The sequence below is a fragment of the Thamnophis elegans genome, chromosome 1 (assembly GCF_009769535.1).
Source record: "Thamnophis elegans isolate rThaEle1 chromosome 1, rThaEle1.pri, whole genome shotgun sequence".
Classification (NCBI taxonomy): domain Eukaryota; kingdom Metazoa; phylum Chordata; class Lepidosauria; order Squamata; family Colubridae; genus Thamnophis; species Thamnophis elegans.
Window position 1 is genome coordinate 168,330,814 of NC_045541.1, and position 17,416 is coordinate 168,348,229.

General features: G+C 44.8%; 1 protein-coding gene across 1 annotated transcript in view; it reads left to right on the forward strand.

Annotated features, from left to right (window-relative positions):
• Nucleotides 1-17,416, forward strand: part of CNN2 (calponin 2) — a 47,367-nt gene that overhangs the window by 14,610 nt on the left and 15,341 nt on the right. The window contains exons 2-3 of the mRNA XM_032208497.1: nt 14,390-14,511; nt 16,066-16,132. Of these exons, the coding sequence (XP_032064388.1) occupies nt 14,390-14,511; nt 16,066-16,132 (189 nt within the window). The remainder of the gene's footprint in view (nt 1-14,389; nt 14,512-16,065; nt 16,133-17,416) is intronic.

Genomic DNA, 17,416 nt, shown 5'->3' on the forward strand with positions numbered 1-17,416 from the left:
GCATTCCAAAAGGCAAGCCCTGCCGCGGAGGCTACAGCGGCTCCGGAGAGTTCCGCTGCTCCCCACAGGGTCGAGCGGCGAGCCGCAGCTTCCTCAAACACTGTGGGGAACGAATTGGGCCACCGGCATGCGAGGGTAATGCTGGATCCTCACCCAGAAGGTGAGCCTCGCTGCGGGAACTCTGCCAGGCACCGGAGCACTCCGCTGCTCCCTGCTGGGTTGAGCAGCGAACCGTGCCTTTCCAAACGCCGCGCCAATGTCCACGTGGCCCATCTCATTGGAGGGGGTCCACAGGCAGAGCAAAGCCTCTAGCGGCGCCAGAAGAGGCAGAAGAAGTAAAAACTGGCGGCAGAGGCATGCAGCAGCTCCTCGGAGCACAAGCCGCCAGAACAGAAAATTTAAAAGAGGTGCCCTTTGTCTCCTGGTACGGGAGGAGCCACGTGTTCCAAGATGGCGGCGCCCAGCGGCAACGAGGAGACCGGCAGGACTCAAGTACCTGCAGCAACAGCCAGTAGCCCTACCAGAGGGGCAGAAGATCAACCAAGGTTAGTGATCACCCCAGAGGCTGCCCAGAAGGTGGGGGACAAAGGCTAGAGACAAGAAAAAGCACCTTTCTCCCAGGGCGGAGCTGGAGACAGAGGGTTGTCACAAGCCTTCCAAACCCTCTAAGTATGAAAGGGGAAGACACAAGAAGCTGGAGCAGCTCTACAAAAAGGCAAGTGGCCTTAAGCCCATCCCAGGCCTGGGGCAGAAGGGGAAGGCCCCTGGACTCCCTGCAACAGGCAGAAATACAGGGGAGGCACCCACATTGCAGGCTAGGATCCCTATTGACACATCAGGTCTTTGGGGTCTTTCTCAGGGGTGGCAATCCCACCTCACATATGGCTTCCCTGGGTTCAGCCCTGCCCACGGGGCTGCCACCTCTGGGTTTCCCCCAACACAGGTGGGCATGGGTTCCCCAGCAACCCCCCACAGGGGTCCCCAATTTTCAGGACCTAATGATGCAGGCCTTCCAACAATGCCTGACAGCGGCATTTCAACAGCCACAAATCGTAGGATGCCAGAAGGTCTGGAAACCCAGGGAGAAGACAGCTCTAGTTCCTCAGCCTCATCACAAGAGGACAGTGACCTGGATTGCGAGGAGGGGGAAGTTAGGGAGGATAAACTATCCGAAGACGAAGGCATGCCCCCTCCTAAGCCGGCCTTCACTGGGTTGTTCCAGCCTTCATTGCATAAGTCACTCCTGTTCAAGGCCAAGGCAGCCGCCAAGCTCGGAAACAGAACAGCAGAAGCACCATCTCAGCACCAGGGGTTCTCTGCAGAAACCATCTTTGATGAGCAGGCCATTGAGACCGACACGGTGCCAACCCCCAAGGCCTTTCTTGAGTTGGTCAAGCGCCAAAGGGCAGCCCCCACAGCGGGGCCCACGCCCCTGTCCACAGACAAGACTTCTTCAATGTGGACCAGGACACGGCCATGCTATCTCTTAGGAGCCAAGGTGGCGCAGTGGTTAAATGCAGCACTGCAGGCTACTGCTAGATCAGCAGGTCAGCGGTTCAAATCTCACCGGCTCAGGGTTGACTCAGCCTTCCATCCTTCCGAGGTGGGTAAAATGAGGACCCAGATTGTTGTTGGGGGCAATATGCTGACTCTCTGTAAACCGCTTAGAGAGGCCTGAAAGGCCTATGAAGCGGTATATAAGTCCACTGCTATTGCTATTGCTATCTCAGCCCGCCATTGATGCTCCAGTATTGGCACTACATACCCCCCCTACTCTACCAGGGGAACTAGAGGAGGCTCTGAAGTTGGAGGACAGGAAGGTGGACCTCACCCTCTAAAGGGGGCATCAAGCAGCTGTCTGGGCAGTGAAGGCAGCCATCACCGTCTCCTTCTTCAACAGGTCCTCATTACTCTGGCTGCAGCAGCTGCAGCAACATATCCCCATCACCGAGGTCAGAGCGCACCAGGACATCAACAAACTGGTGGCAGCCTTCCAATTTTCGGCGGATGCCACCTTGTCAGCAGCCAGGCTTGCCTCCAGGGCGATTGATTGCATCTCGTAGGTTGGTGTGGCTGAGACGGTGGTAGGCAGATATACGCCACAAGTGACACCTGGCATCTGCTCCTTTCACAGGAGATGCCCTTTTCAGGGCAGTTCTGGACCCCTACCTGGTCCAGAACAAGGACAAGAGGACGGTGCTTCCCACAGCCCCAAAGAAGGGACAGTTCAGGACGGCGCCTTACCCCAGACGGTCCTACTCTTGGGGACAAGACTTCGGGCCCTCCTTCCGGGGTCAGGATTCCTTCGGGCTCAGATGCAGGGTACTCAGGTGCCAGGCAGTACCAGGGTTTTTTTTTCTGCCAAGCAAAGATACCCAGATAGACAGCAGAGAGGCAGGCAGTAGAAGTGGCCCTTTCAAGGGGGCGGAGGAGCTCTATCACAGCACACTCCACACGAAGTGCGGCCAGCACTGTGGCCTGGGCAACGCAGGCCTCATTGACAGAGATATGTAGGGCAGCCATGTGGTCTTCCCTCTCACCCTTCATGAGGAACTACAAGTTAGATACCTTTGCCTCGGCGGAGGCTGCATTTGGTCGCAGGGTATTACAGGCGGTTCATAGGACGGGGGACACACCCCACCAGGCTTAGTTTGGCCATGTTTCCTCAGTATGTTACCCTCCCTAGGGATGTGTTAGCTTTGGTACGTCCCATCCTGGATACTCCTCCTCTCACTATGGAGAAAGGGCATTGGTACTTACCTGATACACCTCTTCTCATAGTGAGGGAGGAGTATCCAGACCCTCCCTTACATGGTAATGTAACATGTGTTATGATGGATGTTGCACTAATATGTTAAAGTTATAATTCAATGAAAAGTTTTGAAACCATAACAAATGTCTGGAGTGGACGGCACAACGAGTCAGATAGAGTTCTTCGCCGATAACTGGGTGATGCCTGGTGGACCAGGGGCGTATCCCAAGAGCTTATCTGACTCAGTCCAATCAACGAGAGGATAAGGTCAACCCATCCTGGATACTCCTCCCCCACTATGAGAAGAGGCGTATCAGATAAGTACCAATGCCCTTTTCCCTACACCAGCAACTCTGTGAGATTGTCGGGCTGATCCAAAATCACCCAGCTGGCTTTTAGGCCCAAGGCAGAACTTTGTAGTCTCCCAGTTTCCACTGCTCTTATTTTTATGGAACAAGCTTTTTTTAAATAAGTGCTACATTCTGAGGGGAGAAATAACAGCATCACAACCTATTTCAACTTGTGGAAGATCATTGGCTTCCTTGTTGCTAGGAAAATACTTAGGTGTTCAGAAGCTGTATGGTGCCCTCTGGATAGATAGGGGCCATAGTTTTCATCTTGGGCAGACACGATGCTGGTTGGGAATTCTAAGGTCCTAACACATCTTGAAATTGCCATGTTTGGCAAGAGGCTGCAACAGAGAAAATGAATGGAATGATAATTGCTCTTCTGTGTCTCTAAGGAGGTAATGACACTGCATTAATGGCAACTGATGTCATGTTGGTATATAATTGTAGGATATAGAAGATTGCATTCCTGGGATAAAAGAGTGACTGTGTGTGTGTGTGTGTATACATGCATACATACATACACATATACTTATAATGTATGTTAGAGGTATCAGATAGTACTGACAAGTTCTGGTAACGGAAATTTTGAATAGTTTGGAGAATCGGCAAACAGGCTGGCCCCGCCCCTGCTGCCTCCCAGCCACGCCGTGCCCACAAAGCCATGCCCACAGAACCGGTAGTAAAAAAAAACGTGAATCCCACCACTGATGTATGTACACCCACACACAGAGGAAGGAAAAGAAAGAGAGAGAGAGAGAAAGAGAAATACTAAATACTTTAGTCCAGTGCTTTGCAATCTTTTTTTTATTAAAGAGTTTTAATAAGTTTTACAATTGTATACCCTTCCCCTTCCCTCCCTCCGCCCCAATCCCACATCCCCTCCCCCCTCCCTCCCCAACCTCCCAGAGCAAAATACAGGGTATAAACATTTAACAATCATACACTAAAATAAACTAACTAACTTTAGCATTGTACTTTCACATACTTTAACTCCTCTATTGTAAAGCTAACTTTAGATAAATTGTAACATTCCTTGTTCATTCATTCATAAGCTAACTGAAGTTTTTTAGTTCCATATTTATTTTGAATGTAATCAGTCCATCTTCTCCATTCCAACTTATATTTCTCATCTGAATGGTCCTTCAAGTATGCTGATATTTTAGCCATCTCTGCTAGGTTTGTTACTTTTAAAGTCCATTCTTGAATAGTCGGCAATTCTTCCTTCTTCCAGTACTGTGCCACCAGCAATCTTGCTGCTTTAAGGTGTGTGGATTTCAACTCCTAGAACATGTTGGCTGAGGAATTTTGGAAGTTGAAGCGCAGACGCCTTAAAGTTGCCAAGGTTGAGAAACTTTGGTCTATCTTACTGACTTGGTTCAAGTATCAGGCTAAACTATCATTTGTTGAGAACTAATTTGCTTGATTGTTCTGTGATTTACAAACAGCAATGTCTAATTTCACCCAAACAAGTCATAAGACAAATCCTGTTAAGGCTAAGACCGGCATGGATCTGAACCAGGGTATTTGATGCCATCCTCTTGAGAGCTATAAAACTAGAGAGGGCCCAGTGCACGCCCAGTTGAGTCTGCACAAAATGCAAACCGATAATTAGTAGTTACTATTTCTTGCTTTGAACCAAGTTGGAAAGACTTTCTAAAGCCGGAGATAGGTCTGGTTAATCTTCGCGCCAAAGGCTGTACTTACAGCTTCTTCTTTTCTGTCTCTGCGTCGGGAAACCAGGAAGAAGGAGAAGCGGTATTGGACTAAGCCAATTGACACACCCCTGGTGTATTTGTCCTGTCAGCAGGAAATCAGCTTGGGTGTTGAAACCTGCCAGCCTTCTGGAGCGCCAGTCTGCCCTTGTTGCTCCAGGGGGTTGCGTTAGAACCGATGGAGAACATTTGGGAGGTGATGATACTTTCCTGAATTGAAGTCGGCTTTCTCACCCGATCCTGGGAGAGTATCCCAAGTGATTCTGTGATTGCAGCATTTTTGTTTTCCTCTTCCAATTTTTCCAAAGACAGTTAACCATCGAGATGAAACTAAGGATATATAATAAGCATCTGCGGTAATTAAAACAATGCGTGTGGAATGCCATTCAATTAGCATCTTGTTTAACGAGCGGTATGGCTTAAATAACTAAAAGCTTGATTGTGAAGCAAAAGACCTACTCTGCGCAGCATGCAAACCCACAATATGGCATGTTTGGTTTTGATTTAGTGTGCAGGGTGAATCCAGCTGTTAAAGTTTGTAAACTGTGGTTTATGGCTTAATGTGTAAATCTAGTTCCTGTGTTGGATGTCTTGAAAGGGGTTGGTATGGAAGTGTTTATGTTCAGTGCTTCAGTCTGAGCCTGGAGTATACGGTCTGTTCAAGAAATCATAATTTAAGAAGATACTAAACTTAGATCAGAGTTTACAAAGCACTGTGACAAGATTAGCTAGTTCACCTTCAGGCCTGGGAGCTCACAGAGTGGCAAGGGCCCAATCATAGAGCATAGAATAGTAGGATTGGAAGGGACCTTAGAGGTCTTTTAGTCCAACCCCCTGATCAAACAGGAGACCCTATACCAGGGGTGCCAAACATGCAGTGTCATGTCATCATGTGACGTATTGTGACTTCCTCCCCCCCACATTTGCTAAACCGGATGTGGGTGTGGCCAGTGCATGACGCAATCAGCCCGCAGGCTGTGGGTTTGACACCCCTGTCCTATACTATTCCAGACAAATGGTTGTCCAATCCCTTCTTGAAAACTCCAAGGTTGGAGCACCCACAACTTCTGGGAAAAAGCCCTTCCACTGATTAATTGTTTACGAACTGCCAGGAAATGTCCTTTTAGTTCTAAGTTAGATCTCTCTTGAATCACCGTCTCATAACTTAAATTCTCCCATGGCGTTGTTGTTGTTGTGAGGAACATTAAGAGTAAATGTTGGACATGATGTCTTCAGCTCCTGGCAGCAGAAAGATAAATCAGCTCAATGAATAAAAAACAAACAACTGCACCACTGCTTTGGATATTGTATAAACCCAGCCCTTGTCTCTCATTCATTCTGCTTTGTACTTAAAGAGTGGAAAAGAGTGAACTTGGTTTTGTGTTCATATCAGAAAAGAGAATCCTAGAGTTCGAAGACAAGGATAGAGAAAACTCGAACAGTATTTGTCAAAATGGAAAAGGTCTTCTGCACTCACGACATAAGCCTAAGTTTGAAAATCATGTTTGTCAGATGTTACATCTTTTCTATCCTGCTCTATAGAGTAGAGAGTTGGTCTCCGACAGAAGACCACTTGAAGAAACGCAAAGCATTTGAAATGTGGATTTACAGACTACTGTTACGTATTAGCTGGGTTGGCAAAATCAGAAATGATAAACCGCCTGGGAAAGCCAAGGGAAATCATCAAAACCATTAAAAAGCAAAAGTTAGAATATTTTGGACATGTGATGCGACACCCGGAAAAATACGGCATGCTTCACTTAATTCCCCAGGGAAAGATTGAAGGCAAATGAGGTCCAGGCAGAAGAAGAACATCAGGGCTTCAAAATCTAAGGGACTGGTCTGGACAAAACTCAACAGCACTTTTTTGTGCAGCTATTGATAAAAATAGGATTGCCAACATGATTGCCAACGTCCGATGACAGATATGGCACAAGAAGAAGAAGAAGAGTTAGAAAGCAATTCCGTGACCCGTCAAAACCGCGGTCCACTAAAGCGCGCCCGATTAAAGCGCGTACGTGACGTCATCATCAGCGTGACAAATACGACTGCGGAGAAAAAAGGGCGCTTTAAAAAGCGCTTTTAAAGCAAGCCGATTCACATAAGGGTTAGGGTTAGGGTTAGGTTAAGGGTTAGCGTTAGGTTTAGCGTTAGGTTTAGCGTTAGGTTTAGCGTTAGGTTAAGGGTTAGGTTAAGGGTTAGGGTTAGGGTTAGGTTTAGGGTTAGGTTTGGGGGGGTTAGGGTAAGGTTTTCGCGTTAATTTTAAGTTTACCGCTCACAGCGTGCTGTTTTCATCACGCTGTGATGACGTCACGTACACGCTTTCGTCGAGCGCGCTTTAGTCTACCGCGGTTTTGTGGTGGAACCGGCAATTCCATGGCCACGGAATCTTACTCATTATTCAGTCCAGGCATCCAGATTGAGACATCTCCAGCAGATGACTTCTTTCATTTTAAAATATTCCACTGCTGTTATTCTTAGGCAGGTTTTCTGAGATTCTAGGACAGGTAGTCCTTGACTTATGAACCTAATTGAGCCCGGAATTATGATTGTAAGCCATGATGGTCATTAAGCAGACCACCATTTGACCACACCTGATTTCTAACCTTTTTTAGTACAGTTGTTAAGTGAACACTATGTTCACAAACCATTATACCCGATGGGCAATTTTTCCAGCAAAACCCACCAAAAATCATGGTTGCCAGACTGCAGGATGCTGCAAATGGATATAAATCAAGCCAGTTGCCAAGCACCCAAAATGTAATCACCTTTCTTTCTCTCCCTCTCTCTCCTTCCCCCCCTCTCTCTCTGTGAAAATGGGTCATTAAAAAGCTCTGCGGAGGTCTGTCGTAGCTTTGAGCAGTTGCTAAGTGATGGGTCATTAAGCGAGGACTGCATGTACACTAGCCATGAAATCCTCTTACCTTTGCTACCGGTTCGGGACCAGGAGCATGTGCAGACTATCCGTGATGACGTCTGGGCAGGTGGGTGGGGCCTCCCGCTACCACCATTACCGGCAGAATACCACCTCTGATGTAGACTCTGATTTTATTATTCTGTATTCTGCATTTAGAACTCTGGAGACTAGGCTTATTGTTATAGAAATGGCTTGTACACACACTGTTGTGTAAAAGCAAAAAGTTGTGGTTATAATGTTACCTTCTACTGTGCTAAAGAGAGTCGGAAATCGGTGCCTTTCGCTTTCCTCTCTTTTCCCTCCCCCTTTTCTTAGTTTTCTGCTACTTTTTTTTCCTTTGTGTTTTATATTTCGATAAACTAATAAAAATCTAATCAAAAAAAGAACTTTGGAGAATAAATCTCACCCTCCTTCTGTGTCTTCATTTCAGATATCAGCAAAGTGCTATATCCATGATGGCAGGTGGCATGTGGAGCCTTCTCTGAGGGCACGCAAGCCGTTGCTTTAGGTGAGCTGCAGCGCACATATGCGCGCCAGCCAACTGATTTTTGGCCTTTGAAAGGCCTCCGGAGGGCTGGGGGAGGTCATTTTTGCCCTCTCCAGGCTTCAGGAAAGCCTCCGGAGCCTGGGGAGGGTGAAAAATGGGCCTACCAAGCTTATCGGAAGTTAGAAAACTAATATAAATGTACAAATAGAGGCAAACAAATACAACATGTTCATCATAGTAAGTTGTCATCTCTACAATTAACCTCAATCTGTTCTAAATCCTCTTCAAAATGGCCTTTGGTATAAAGAGTGCAGTCTTACTAGTGATGTGCAGCTTCGTTCCCTACAAAAACTAAGATAGTCTCTCCCAGCTGTGCCTCAGTTTTTAAAAATAATAATAATCCTATGATGAGGAAAACAGTTTGCATTCCAATGTCTTGAATGGCTAAAAGGTAAAGGTCCCCGCCCCCCCCCCACACATGTGGTAGTCGTTCCCGACTCTAGGGGGTGGTGCTCATCTCCGTTTCAAAGCCGAAGAGCCAGCGGTGTCTGAAGACATGCCTGTGGTCATGTGGCCGGCATGACTAAACGCCGAAGGCGCACAGAACACTGTTACCTTCCCACGAAAGTGTTACCTTCCCTATTTTTCTACTTGCATTTTTTGCATGCTTTCAAACTGCTAGGTTGGCAGAAGCTGGGACAAGTAACGGGAGCTCACTCCATTACGCGGCGCTAGGGATTTGAACCACCAACTTTTCTGATCGACAATCTCAGAGTCTTAGCCACTGAGCCACCCTTATCGAACGGCTGGTGCTCCACAAATGCAGTTTTTCTTCAAATGGGACTCCATGAAACCTCCCATGTTTTACCATGGAGTCTAGTTTTTCAAAACGAGCACTGGAAAAAGATATTTTGAAATGTTGAGGTTGTTAAAATATTTTTCTAACTGGGAGGCTGCTTTCTGTCCAGTCAGACACTTCAAGGACTTGGCATAATTAAGTGCCGCACTATCATCTTGGGCAGCCACATCAATGACGCTTTGTTTGAAAGCTTCCTTGGCCTTTAGATCTGATTGGACCATGAACTGGATGGAGAATCCACATTGTGAGATGACATTTGAAAGTTGGGCGGCCACAGTGCCAGGAAGCGTGTTATGCAACTGCTCTTCAAAACACAGCTTGGCTAATCTATCTGGGTCCATAGATAGGATCTTTAGCCAGTACTTGAATAATTACTAAATTGTTTTGTGCAGAGGGTATATTCAGCTCCCTCCTTAATGCTGCAGCTGGATTTTTAACAAACACAGTCTAAAATCTATTGAGAAAAAAGAAATAAAGAAATTAATGACATTCTACATTGACCTTAGCTTCTTCTTGCTGAACTAACTTTAAACAATTTAAATCATTTCTGATCTTAAGCATAGGCTAACTGGAATTTCTTGGTCCCGTATTTATTTTGTATATAGTCAATCCATTTTTTCCAGTCTCATTTATATCTCTCATTTGAGTGATCTTTAAGATATGCCGATATTTTAGCCATCTCGGCTAAGTTTGTGACTTTCAATGTCCATTCTTGGATTGTAGGCAAGTCTTCCTTCTTCCAGTATTGCGCCACCAACAGCCTTGCTGCCGTTATTAGGTGCAGAATCAAGTTAGTCTCTACCACTGTAAAGTCAATGCTTATACCTAGTAAAAATAACTGAGGAGTAAACTTTATCCTTCTTTTAAAGATATTTTGCATAACCCACCATATTTTTATCCAGAATGCCGTAACCTTTTGGCAGGTCCACCATATATGCTAATATGTAGCATCGAGTATAATATGTAGCATTGAGTTATAATATGTAGCATTCATGAGAACTTTGATGGGCAGGTAACAGTGCTCCATGCCCCTTCGGCATTTAGTCATGCCAGCCACATGACCATGGAGATGTCTTCAGCTTAGAAAAGGAGATGAGCACCGTCCCTAGAGCCAGAAATGTCTAGCACGCATGTGCGGGGGAACCTTTACCTTACAGTTCTGCCCCATATATCCCTCTGGAATGAGCTGCCCCCGGAGCTTCACATAATCCCCAACCTCCAGTCCTTCCGACGCGCCCTAAAAAGTTGGCTTTTCCAGCAAGCTGGCTTGGCCTGAACAGAATAAAATAAATGATTAATTTAATTGTTAATTTTAATCTAATTTTTTAACATTTTTATTGTTAATATTAATTGGGTTTGTTTTTGGATACTTTATTTAATTTCCCTTTTTAACTTTTGTAATATGTGTGGTTTTTTTATGCTGTATGCCACCCTAAGCCCTTTGGGAGAAGGGTGGCATATAAATCCAATAAACAAACAACAAACAAACAAACAAACAAACAACATATGTGATCATTTGGACTCTTTTGCTGTTATATACCTTTATGATTGGAATTAGAGACCCCGAGTAGTTATGGTTGGTGAGTTGTCTTAAGGTTATATATAGCACAGGCTATATAGCCCTTAAATAACTCCTTAAAGTGTGGGAGTCAGCAACCTGATGCTTAAAAACTAGTCCTAAGTATGCAGTAGATAAAACTTAACTTCATGTATCCGTTCCCTATCCAGACTCCAGTCTTCCCAAAAACAACTACAATACCTTGGTTTTGAACTTACTATGGTTTTGTTGGGGCCCTTGGTGTTCTCTGAGGTTGGTTGTTTTCTTGCAGGTGTTTCATTATCCAAACTAGGTAACATCATCATCATCCTAGCACTGATGATGTTCGTGGCACGACAAAACCGCGCTTGACTAAACCGCGTCCGATTAAACCGCATCGCTGATGTCATCAACAGGGCGACAACAGCGAGCGCGGAGAAAGAAGGGCGCTTTAAATAGCGCTTTGAAAGCAAGCTGATTCAAGTTAAGGTTAGGGTTAGGTTTAGGGTTAGGTTAAGGGTTAGGTTTAGGGTTAGGTTAAGGGTTAGGATTAGGTTTAGCGTTAGGTTTAGGGTTAGGTGTAGGGTTAGGTTAAGGGTTAGGTTTAGGGTTAGGTTTAGGGGTTAATTTTAGGTTTAGCGTTTACAGCATGCTTTTTTCTCCGCGCTGTTGTCGTGCTGTGATGACGTCAGCTACGCGGTTTTGTCGAGCACCCTTTAGTCGAACGTGGTTTTGTGGTGGAACCGATGATGTTACCTAGTTTGGTTGATGAAACGTCTGCAAGAAAACAACCGTTCAGAGAGCATCAAGGGCCTCACAATCCCAATCCTGAGCTACAAATATTCTCTTCTGTCGGTCCTTTTGAATTTTAATTTCAACTTCTATTGATTAATTGATTCTATGTCTTCCAGTCATTGTCGATTCTTAGTGACAACATGAATAGATTTTTCTCCTTGATTTAACTTCTAGGGCAGGGACCCCCAACCTTTTGGGCACCAGGGACTGGTTCCGTGGAGAAAGGTTTATCCGTGGACTGGAGAAGGCGTGGTTTTATATGCTGCCTGCATTCTGTGGATGGGGCTTCACTTTTTTGTGTGGCCCAGTTGCTGGCATGCCACGGACCGGGGATTGGGGACCTCTGTTTTAGGGTGCTTGTTATGCCCCCTAATTTTGTATAACCTACAAATTTGATAAGACTTGAGTTCCTTCACTTCTTCATCCAAGTACTGTAATTAATGTAGATGTTGAAGCATATAGGGTCAAGATTGCACTCAGTTCCTCCTTCCAATTTGGTAAGGAATTATTGATTTGTACTCTTTGAATGGTGTATGGGTGAGCTATATATCTAACCAGGCCACATCTGCACCAATCAGAATATCATGGAATGCTTTGTCAGATTAAGGCATATTACATCTACAGCATTCCTACAGTCTACTAAGAGAGTTCCACTTTCATGTTTGGGCTTAGCAGTTGCAATTGAGGAATCCAATTTACACTGGAATAGTCCTCATATATAAATATAGATCTGCGTCTGAATTACTATAAATTGAGAACCCTTTTACCCCAGTTGAATTGTGCTCACTGTTTAGTACCTGACATTCACATATATCCTTATGCAAATTATTGTAGGCCCCCTTTTTAAAACCTTTGTGATGTAAAGTCCCATCTACAAGTGTTCCTTGACTTAACGTCCATAATTGAGCCTGGAATTACACTCAGAAGTTGCGCTGGTTGCTAACAATAGCAACTGTATGACCACGCCCAATTTTACAATTATTATTTTTTCCGGCAGTCATTAAGCAAAGTCTGTAGTTGTTGAACAAAAAGCGGTTGTTAAGCTAAGCCATTGTCTGCAGTAGGCGTTTTTTGCCGAATACCAGAAATAAATGTTGGTTTCTGGCAAAAGATACCCATGAATTGCAGTCAATTAGGATGCTGAAAAACAACAATAAACGTAGGCCAATTGCCAACATCCAAAATGCAACCACATGACGGCAAGTGGGGGATAGTCATCAGAACGGTTCTACCACAAAACCGCGCCCGACTAAACCGCGTAGCTGACGTCATCAACAGGGCGACAACAGCGCGGAGACAGAAGCACGCTGTAAACCCTAAACCTAAAATTAACACCTAAACCTAAACCTAACCCCCCTAAACCAAATCCTAAACCTAACCCTAAACCTAACCCTAACCCTAACCCTTAACCTAACCCTAAACCTAACCCTAACTCTTAATCTAACCCTAAACCTAACCTTAACCCTTAACCTAACCCTTAACCTAAACCTAACCCTAAAGCTAACCCTTACCTTAAGTTGAATCGGCTTGCTTTCAAAGCGCTATTTAAAGCGCCCTTCTTTCTCCGCGCTGGCTGTTGTCGCCCTGTTGATGACGTCAGCGACGCGGTTTAATCGGGCGCGGCTTAGTCGAGCACGGTTTTGATGGGTCACGATCAGAACTTTGGGAAAAAAAACATGGAATTGAAAATTATTAATGTTATCAATGCTAAAAAGATGTCACAATAAATTTAGTTAAATATAGTTAAATTTTGAGTGCAACGTACAACGTAATAACAGCCGTAGTCAAATAAATGATTAATAATGATAACAAAGCATTTATATATACTAGATTGATAATATGAAATCTTATACAAACTGTAAGTGAGGATTATGGAGATGATGTTGAAAAGCCTTTTTATAAAAGATAAACAATTCTATATAGCATAGATTAGAAAGACAATGATTTCAGGATAATGTAATAAAATGTTATGATATAAATTTACTTCAAATTTAATATGCCTTATGTTGAAATGATGTAATAATAGCTGGGCTTAATGGATGTTTAATAATTATAACAATTTGTATACATGTATATTAGATTGATGATACTAATAATGGGGAAAAAACATGGAATTGGAAACTATTAGAGAATGTTATCAGTGCCAAAATGATTGAATGACTTAGAATAGGAGGAAGCATAAATAACAATGTATACAAAGATATCCTGATTGTCAATATGTGAATTTTGATAAAATTCAAGTGAGGATCATGGAAAGGACACAGAAAGACTTTGTAACCTATCGACACACTGTGTGTAATTGAAGAGGCTTTTGTGTTATATGTGTTGTGTGTTTGTGTTTGTCTGAAAATAAAAATTTTATGTAAAAAAAAAGAACTTTGAATCTGGGTCATAGATTCACCTGGGGAGGTCTGGCATAACTTTGAATAGTCACTAAGTGACTGGTCATAAGTCAAGATTCTAATTCCTTACTCTCAGGTGGTATGAATCTTCTCAGTTGCTTCTTCTTCCTAATCCCACTATCCTTGCCATCCATAGCTCGACAAGTCATCAAGATGAATTACAAGTGGTCCTTGACTTACAACAATTCATTTAGTGACTGTTCAAAGTTACAGTCGTACTGAAAAAAATGACTCACTGCCGTTTTTCATATTTAAGACCATTGCAGCAGCCTCATGGTGACATGAGCAAAATTCATATTCTTGGCAACCGGCTCATATTTAAGATGGATGCCATGTGATCACCTTTTGTGACCATCTGACAAGCAAAGTCAGATTTGTTTAACAGTTGTGTTGTTGACTTAACAATTGTAGTGAATCCTTTAAGAACAGCGACAAGAGAAGCCAAAAAAAAACTCATTTAACAACTGTCTTGCTCAACAACAGAAATATTGCGCTCAATATTCGAGGATTACCTGTAACACATTCCCAGGTTCATGGATAAAGCTTTCTTTTCAAACTGGATCTGTTTCTCTTTTCAGCTTGCCCAGAAATACGACCCACAGAAAGAAGCAGAATTAAGGGTATGGATAGAAAACCTCACCGGGAGGCAGATTGGCCCCGATTTCCAGAAGGGGCTGAAAGATGGCGTCATACTTTGCGAGTAAGTAGGCCGATGAAGAGAAACTTGTACTTTGAAGCATCATTCCTGCTCTTATCCCTTAACACAGATGTGTGATAAGTTATATTCTTTTTGGAAGAGCCAGTGAGCTCCAAAAATGGTTTATGGAGACAGGGAGAGGCCTGGAATGCTTAAAAGCTTGTGTGGCATTTGATTATGAGATGGTGAAAGACATCATGTTTCCTATGAGGCAAAAATAATTTACAGAGCCTAATGGTTTTGTTTTGTTTTTGTTTCTGGTGTTACTTCATTTCTTTTTTTTTTTCCACTCTCATCGGCTTTCACTTGGCTTCGTCCCATTGCTGCGCCAATTTGCTTATTTATTTTTTTGTACAGAAGCATACGTATCTTTCTGCAAAGGTGCACATTTTTGTACTTTTTCTTACCTGGATGGTGAACCTGTGGCACATGTGCCATCTCTGGGGGCATACGAGACGTCGCCCAGGTCAGCTCCACTGTGCATGCGCGTACGTTTCCTGCCGGCCAGCTGATTTTCTGGTCTCTGCTGGGAGACGTGTGCGCATGTGTGTGTGGGGGCGCCCCCCCTGCACCCTGTTTTTGGTTCCAGGAGGCTTCAGGGAGGCCTACTAGCACCAAAACGGGGTGGGGGAGTCTGGCACCCCAGGTGGGGGTGGTTGCGGGTGCATGTGGGGGGGGCTGTGGGAGGCATTGCACTGTGGGTGTTGACACAAATGCGCTTTCAGCATCCGAAGAAAAAAGGGTTCGCCATCACTGACCTACACTATATTGCCAAAAGTATTCGCTCACCTGCCTTTACTCGCATATGAACTTACTGTAAGGGACCTCCCATTCCTAATCCATAGGGTTCAATATGACGTCGGTCCACCCTTTGCAGCTATAACAGCTTCAACTCTTCTGAGAAGGCTGTCCACAAGGTTCAGGAGTGTGTTTATGGGAATTTTTGACCATTCTTCCAGAAGCGCATTTGTGAGGTCACACACTGATGTTGGACAGGTTTACGTGGCCTACCACTTCGTGGCTGAGTTGCTGTCGTTCCCAAACACTTCCACGTTCTTATAATACAGCTGACAGTTGACTGGGGAATATTTAGGAGCGAGGAAATTTCACGACTGGATTTGTTGCACAGGTGGCATCCTATCACAGTTCCACGCTGGAATTCACTGAGCTCCTGAGAGCGACCCATTCTTTCACCAATGTTTGTAAAAACAGTCTGCATGCCCAGGTACTTGATTTTATACCCCTGTGGCCATGGAAGTGATTGGAACACCAGATTCTGATTATTTGGATGGGTGAGCGAATACTTTTGGCAATATAGTGTATATATAATGTCACTTTTGTGCGCTTTCCTCTCATTTCTTCATTCCTGCTTGTAAAATTTGGGAGTGAAATTTGGATTTTGGAACATAGATTGCATTCCAGCTCGCGCATACCTTGGAAATAATTTATTCTACAGACGTTACGGGCAAACATGGTTTTTCAGTCCCATTGTGATAATGGCAAGTGAATTTAAAAACTGCATTAAATCTAACTGAAGATGTGTTTTTTACTCTCCAGATTAATAAACAAACTACAGCCCGGTTCAATAAGAAAAATCAACACCTCCTCTCTCAACTGGCATCAGGTAAAATACGTGCCTGCAATGATGGGAAATTAAATTGCAATGATGATTTTATTTTAAAAAAATGGGATGCAAGCCACAATTAAGCAACCATGTGTTGAGTCCGAACATGTTTCTCTGTGTTTGCACATGTAATGTAATGCAATGTAATGTGATGCTGACTTACATTAAAGAGTCCTGGGATGTAATAGACCCTGCCTGATAAAGCTGGCTTCCAAGGAAATTCCAGCTTCTCATGGATTGAGTTGCCTATTAAAGGAAGTGTTGAGGCCCGCCAGCAGCCAGCGGAGTTGGCGGCAGGCTCAGATAATGAGGAGGTTGGGGAGGAACATGGGCCGGTCCTGGAGTCTGGGGAAGGCTCTGATGAGGGCTCTGCGTCGCAGGCAGAAAGGGAGCCAGGGCTGTCCAACAGTTATCAGCTGCCTTCAGAGTCAGAGATTAGTGAGGCAGAAGAACAGCTGGAGCCTGTTCCCTATGCGCACATGTGCAGAGCTGCCAGGAGAAAGGAACAGCTAAGGAACAAGGGCCGACTCGGGAGTAAAGGCACAGGTAGACAGATAGATAGATAGATTGTTTATTTATATGCCGCCCTTTTCCCTGGGGGGACTCAGGGCGGCTCACAATCAAAAGGAAGGGGGAGACAGACTTTTACATATAAGACAGTACATGATTAAAAACGCAACATTCATACCATTCGGGTGGGTACAATCTTTAGCCCCAGGCCTGACGGGATAGCCAGATTCTGAGGGCTGTGTGGAAGGACTGGAGGGTGGTGAGGGTACGAAGCTCCACGGGGAGATCGTTCCATTGGGTCGGGGCTACCACCGAGAAGGCTCTCCTCCGCGTGGTGGCCAGTCGGCATTGGCCAGCGGATGGAACTCGGAGGAGGCCTAAACGATGAGATCTAATGGGTCGTATGGAGGTGATCGGCAGTAGGCGGTCTCTCAAGTACCCAGATCCACTACCATGAAGGGCTTTATGGGTGGCAAGTAGCACCTTGAAGTGTATCCGGAGATCGACAGGTAGCCAGCGCAGCTCGCAGAGGATAGATGTTACTTGGGTGAAACGCGGTGCACCCACGATCGACAGTGAGTGGCCCCTCCCACAGGGAACAAAGAGGTTTTGTCGGGACGAGGAGTCTGCTTCATGCTCTTGGGAAGCCTAGGTCAGAACATTTAACAACCATTCTTGCCAGGATTGATAAGCAAATCACTGCAATTGTTAATTGAATCATGTGGCCATTAAGCAATTGGCGATCTTCTCATGAACCTGGGACACTTCAGCCAT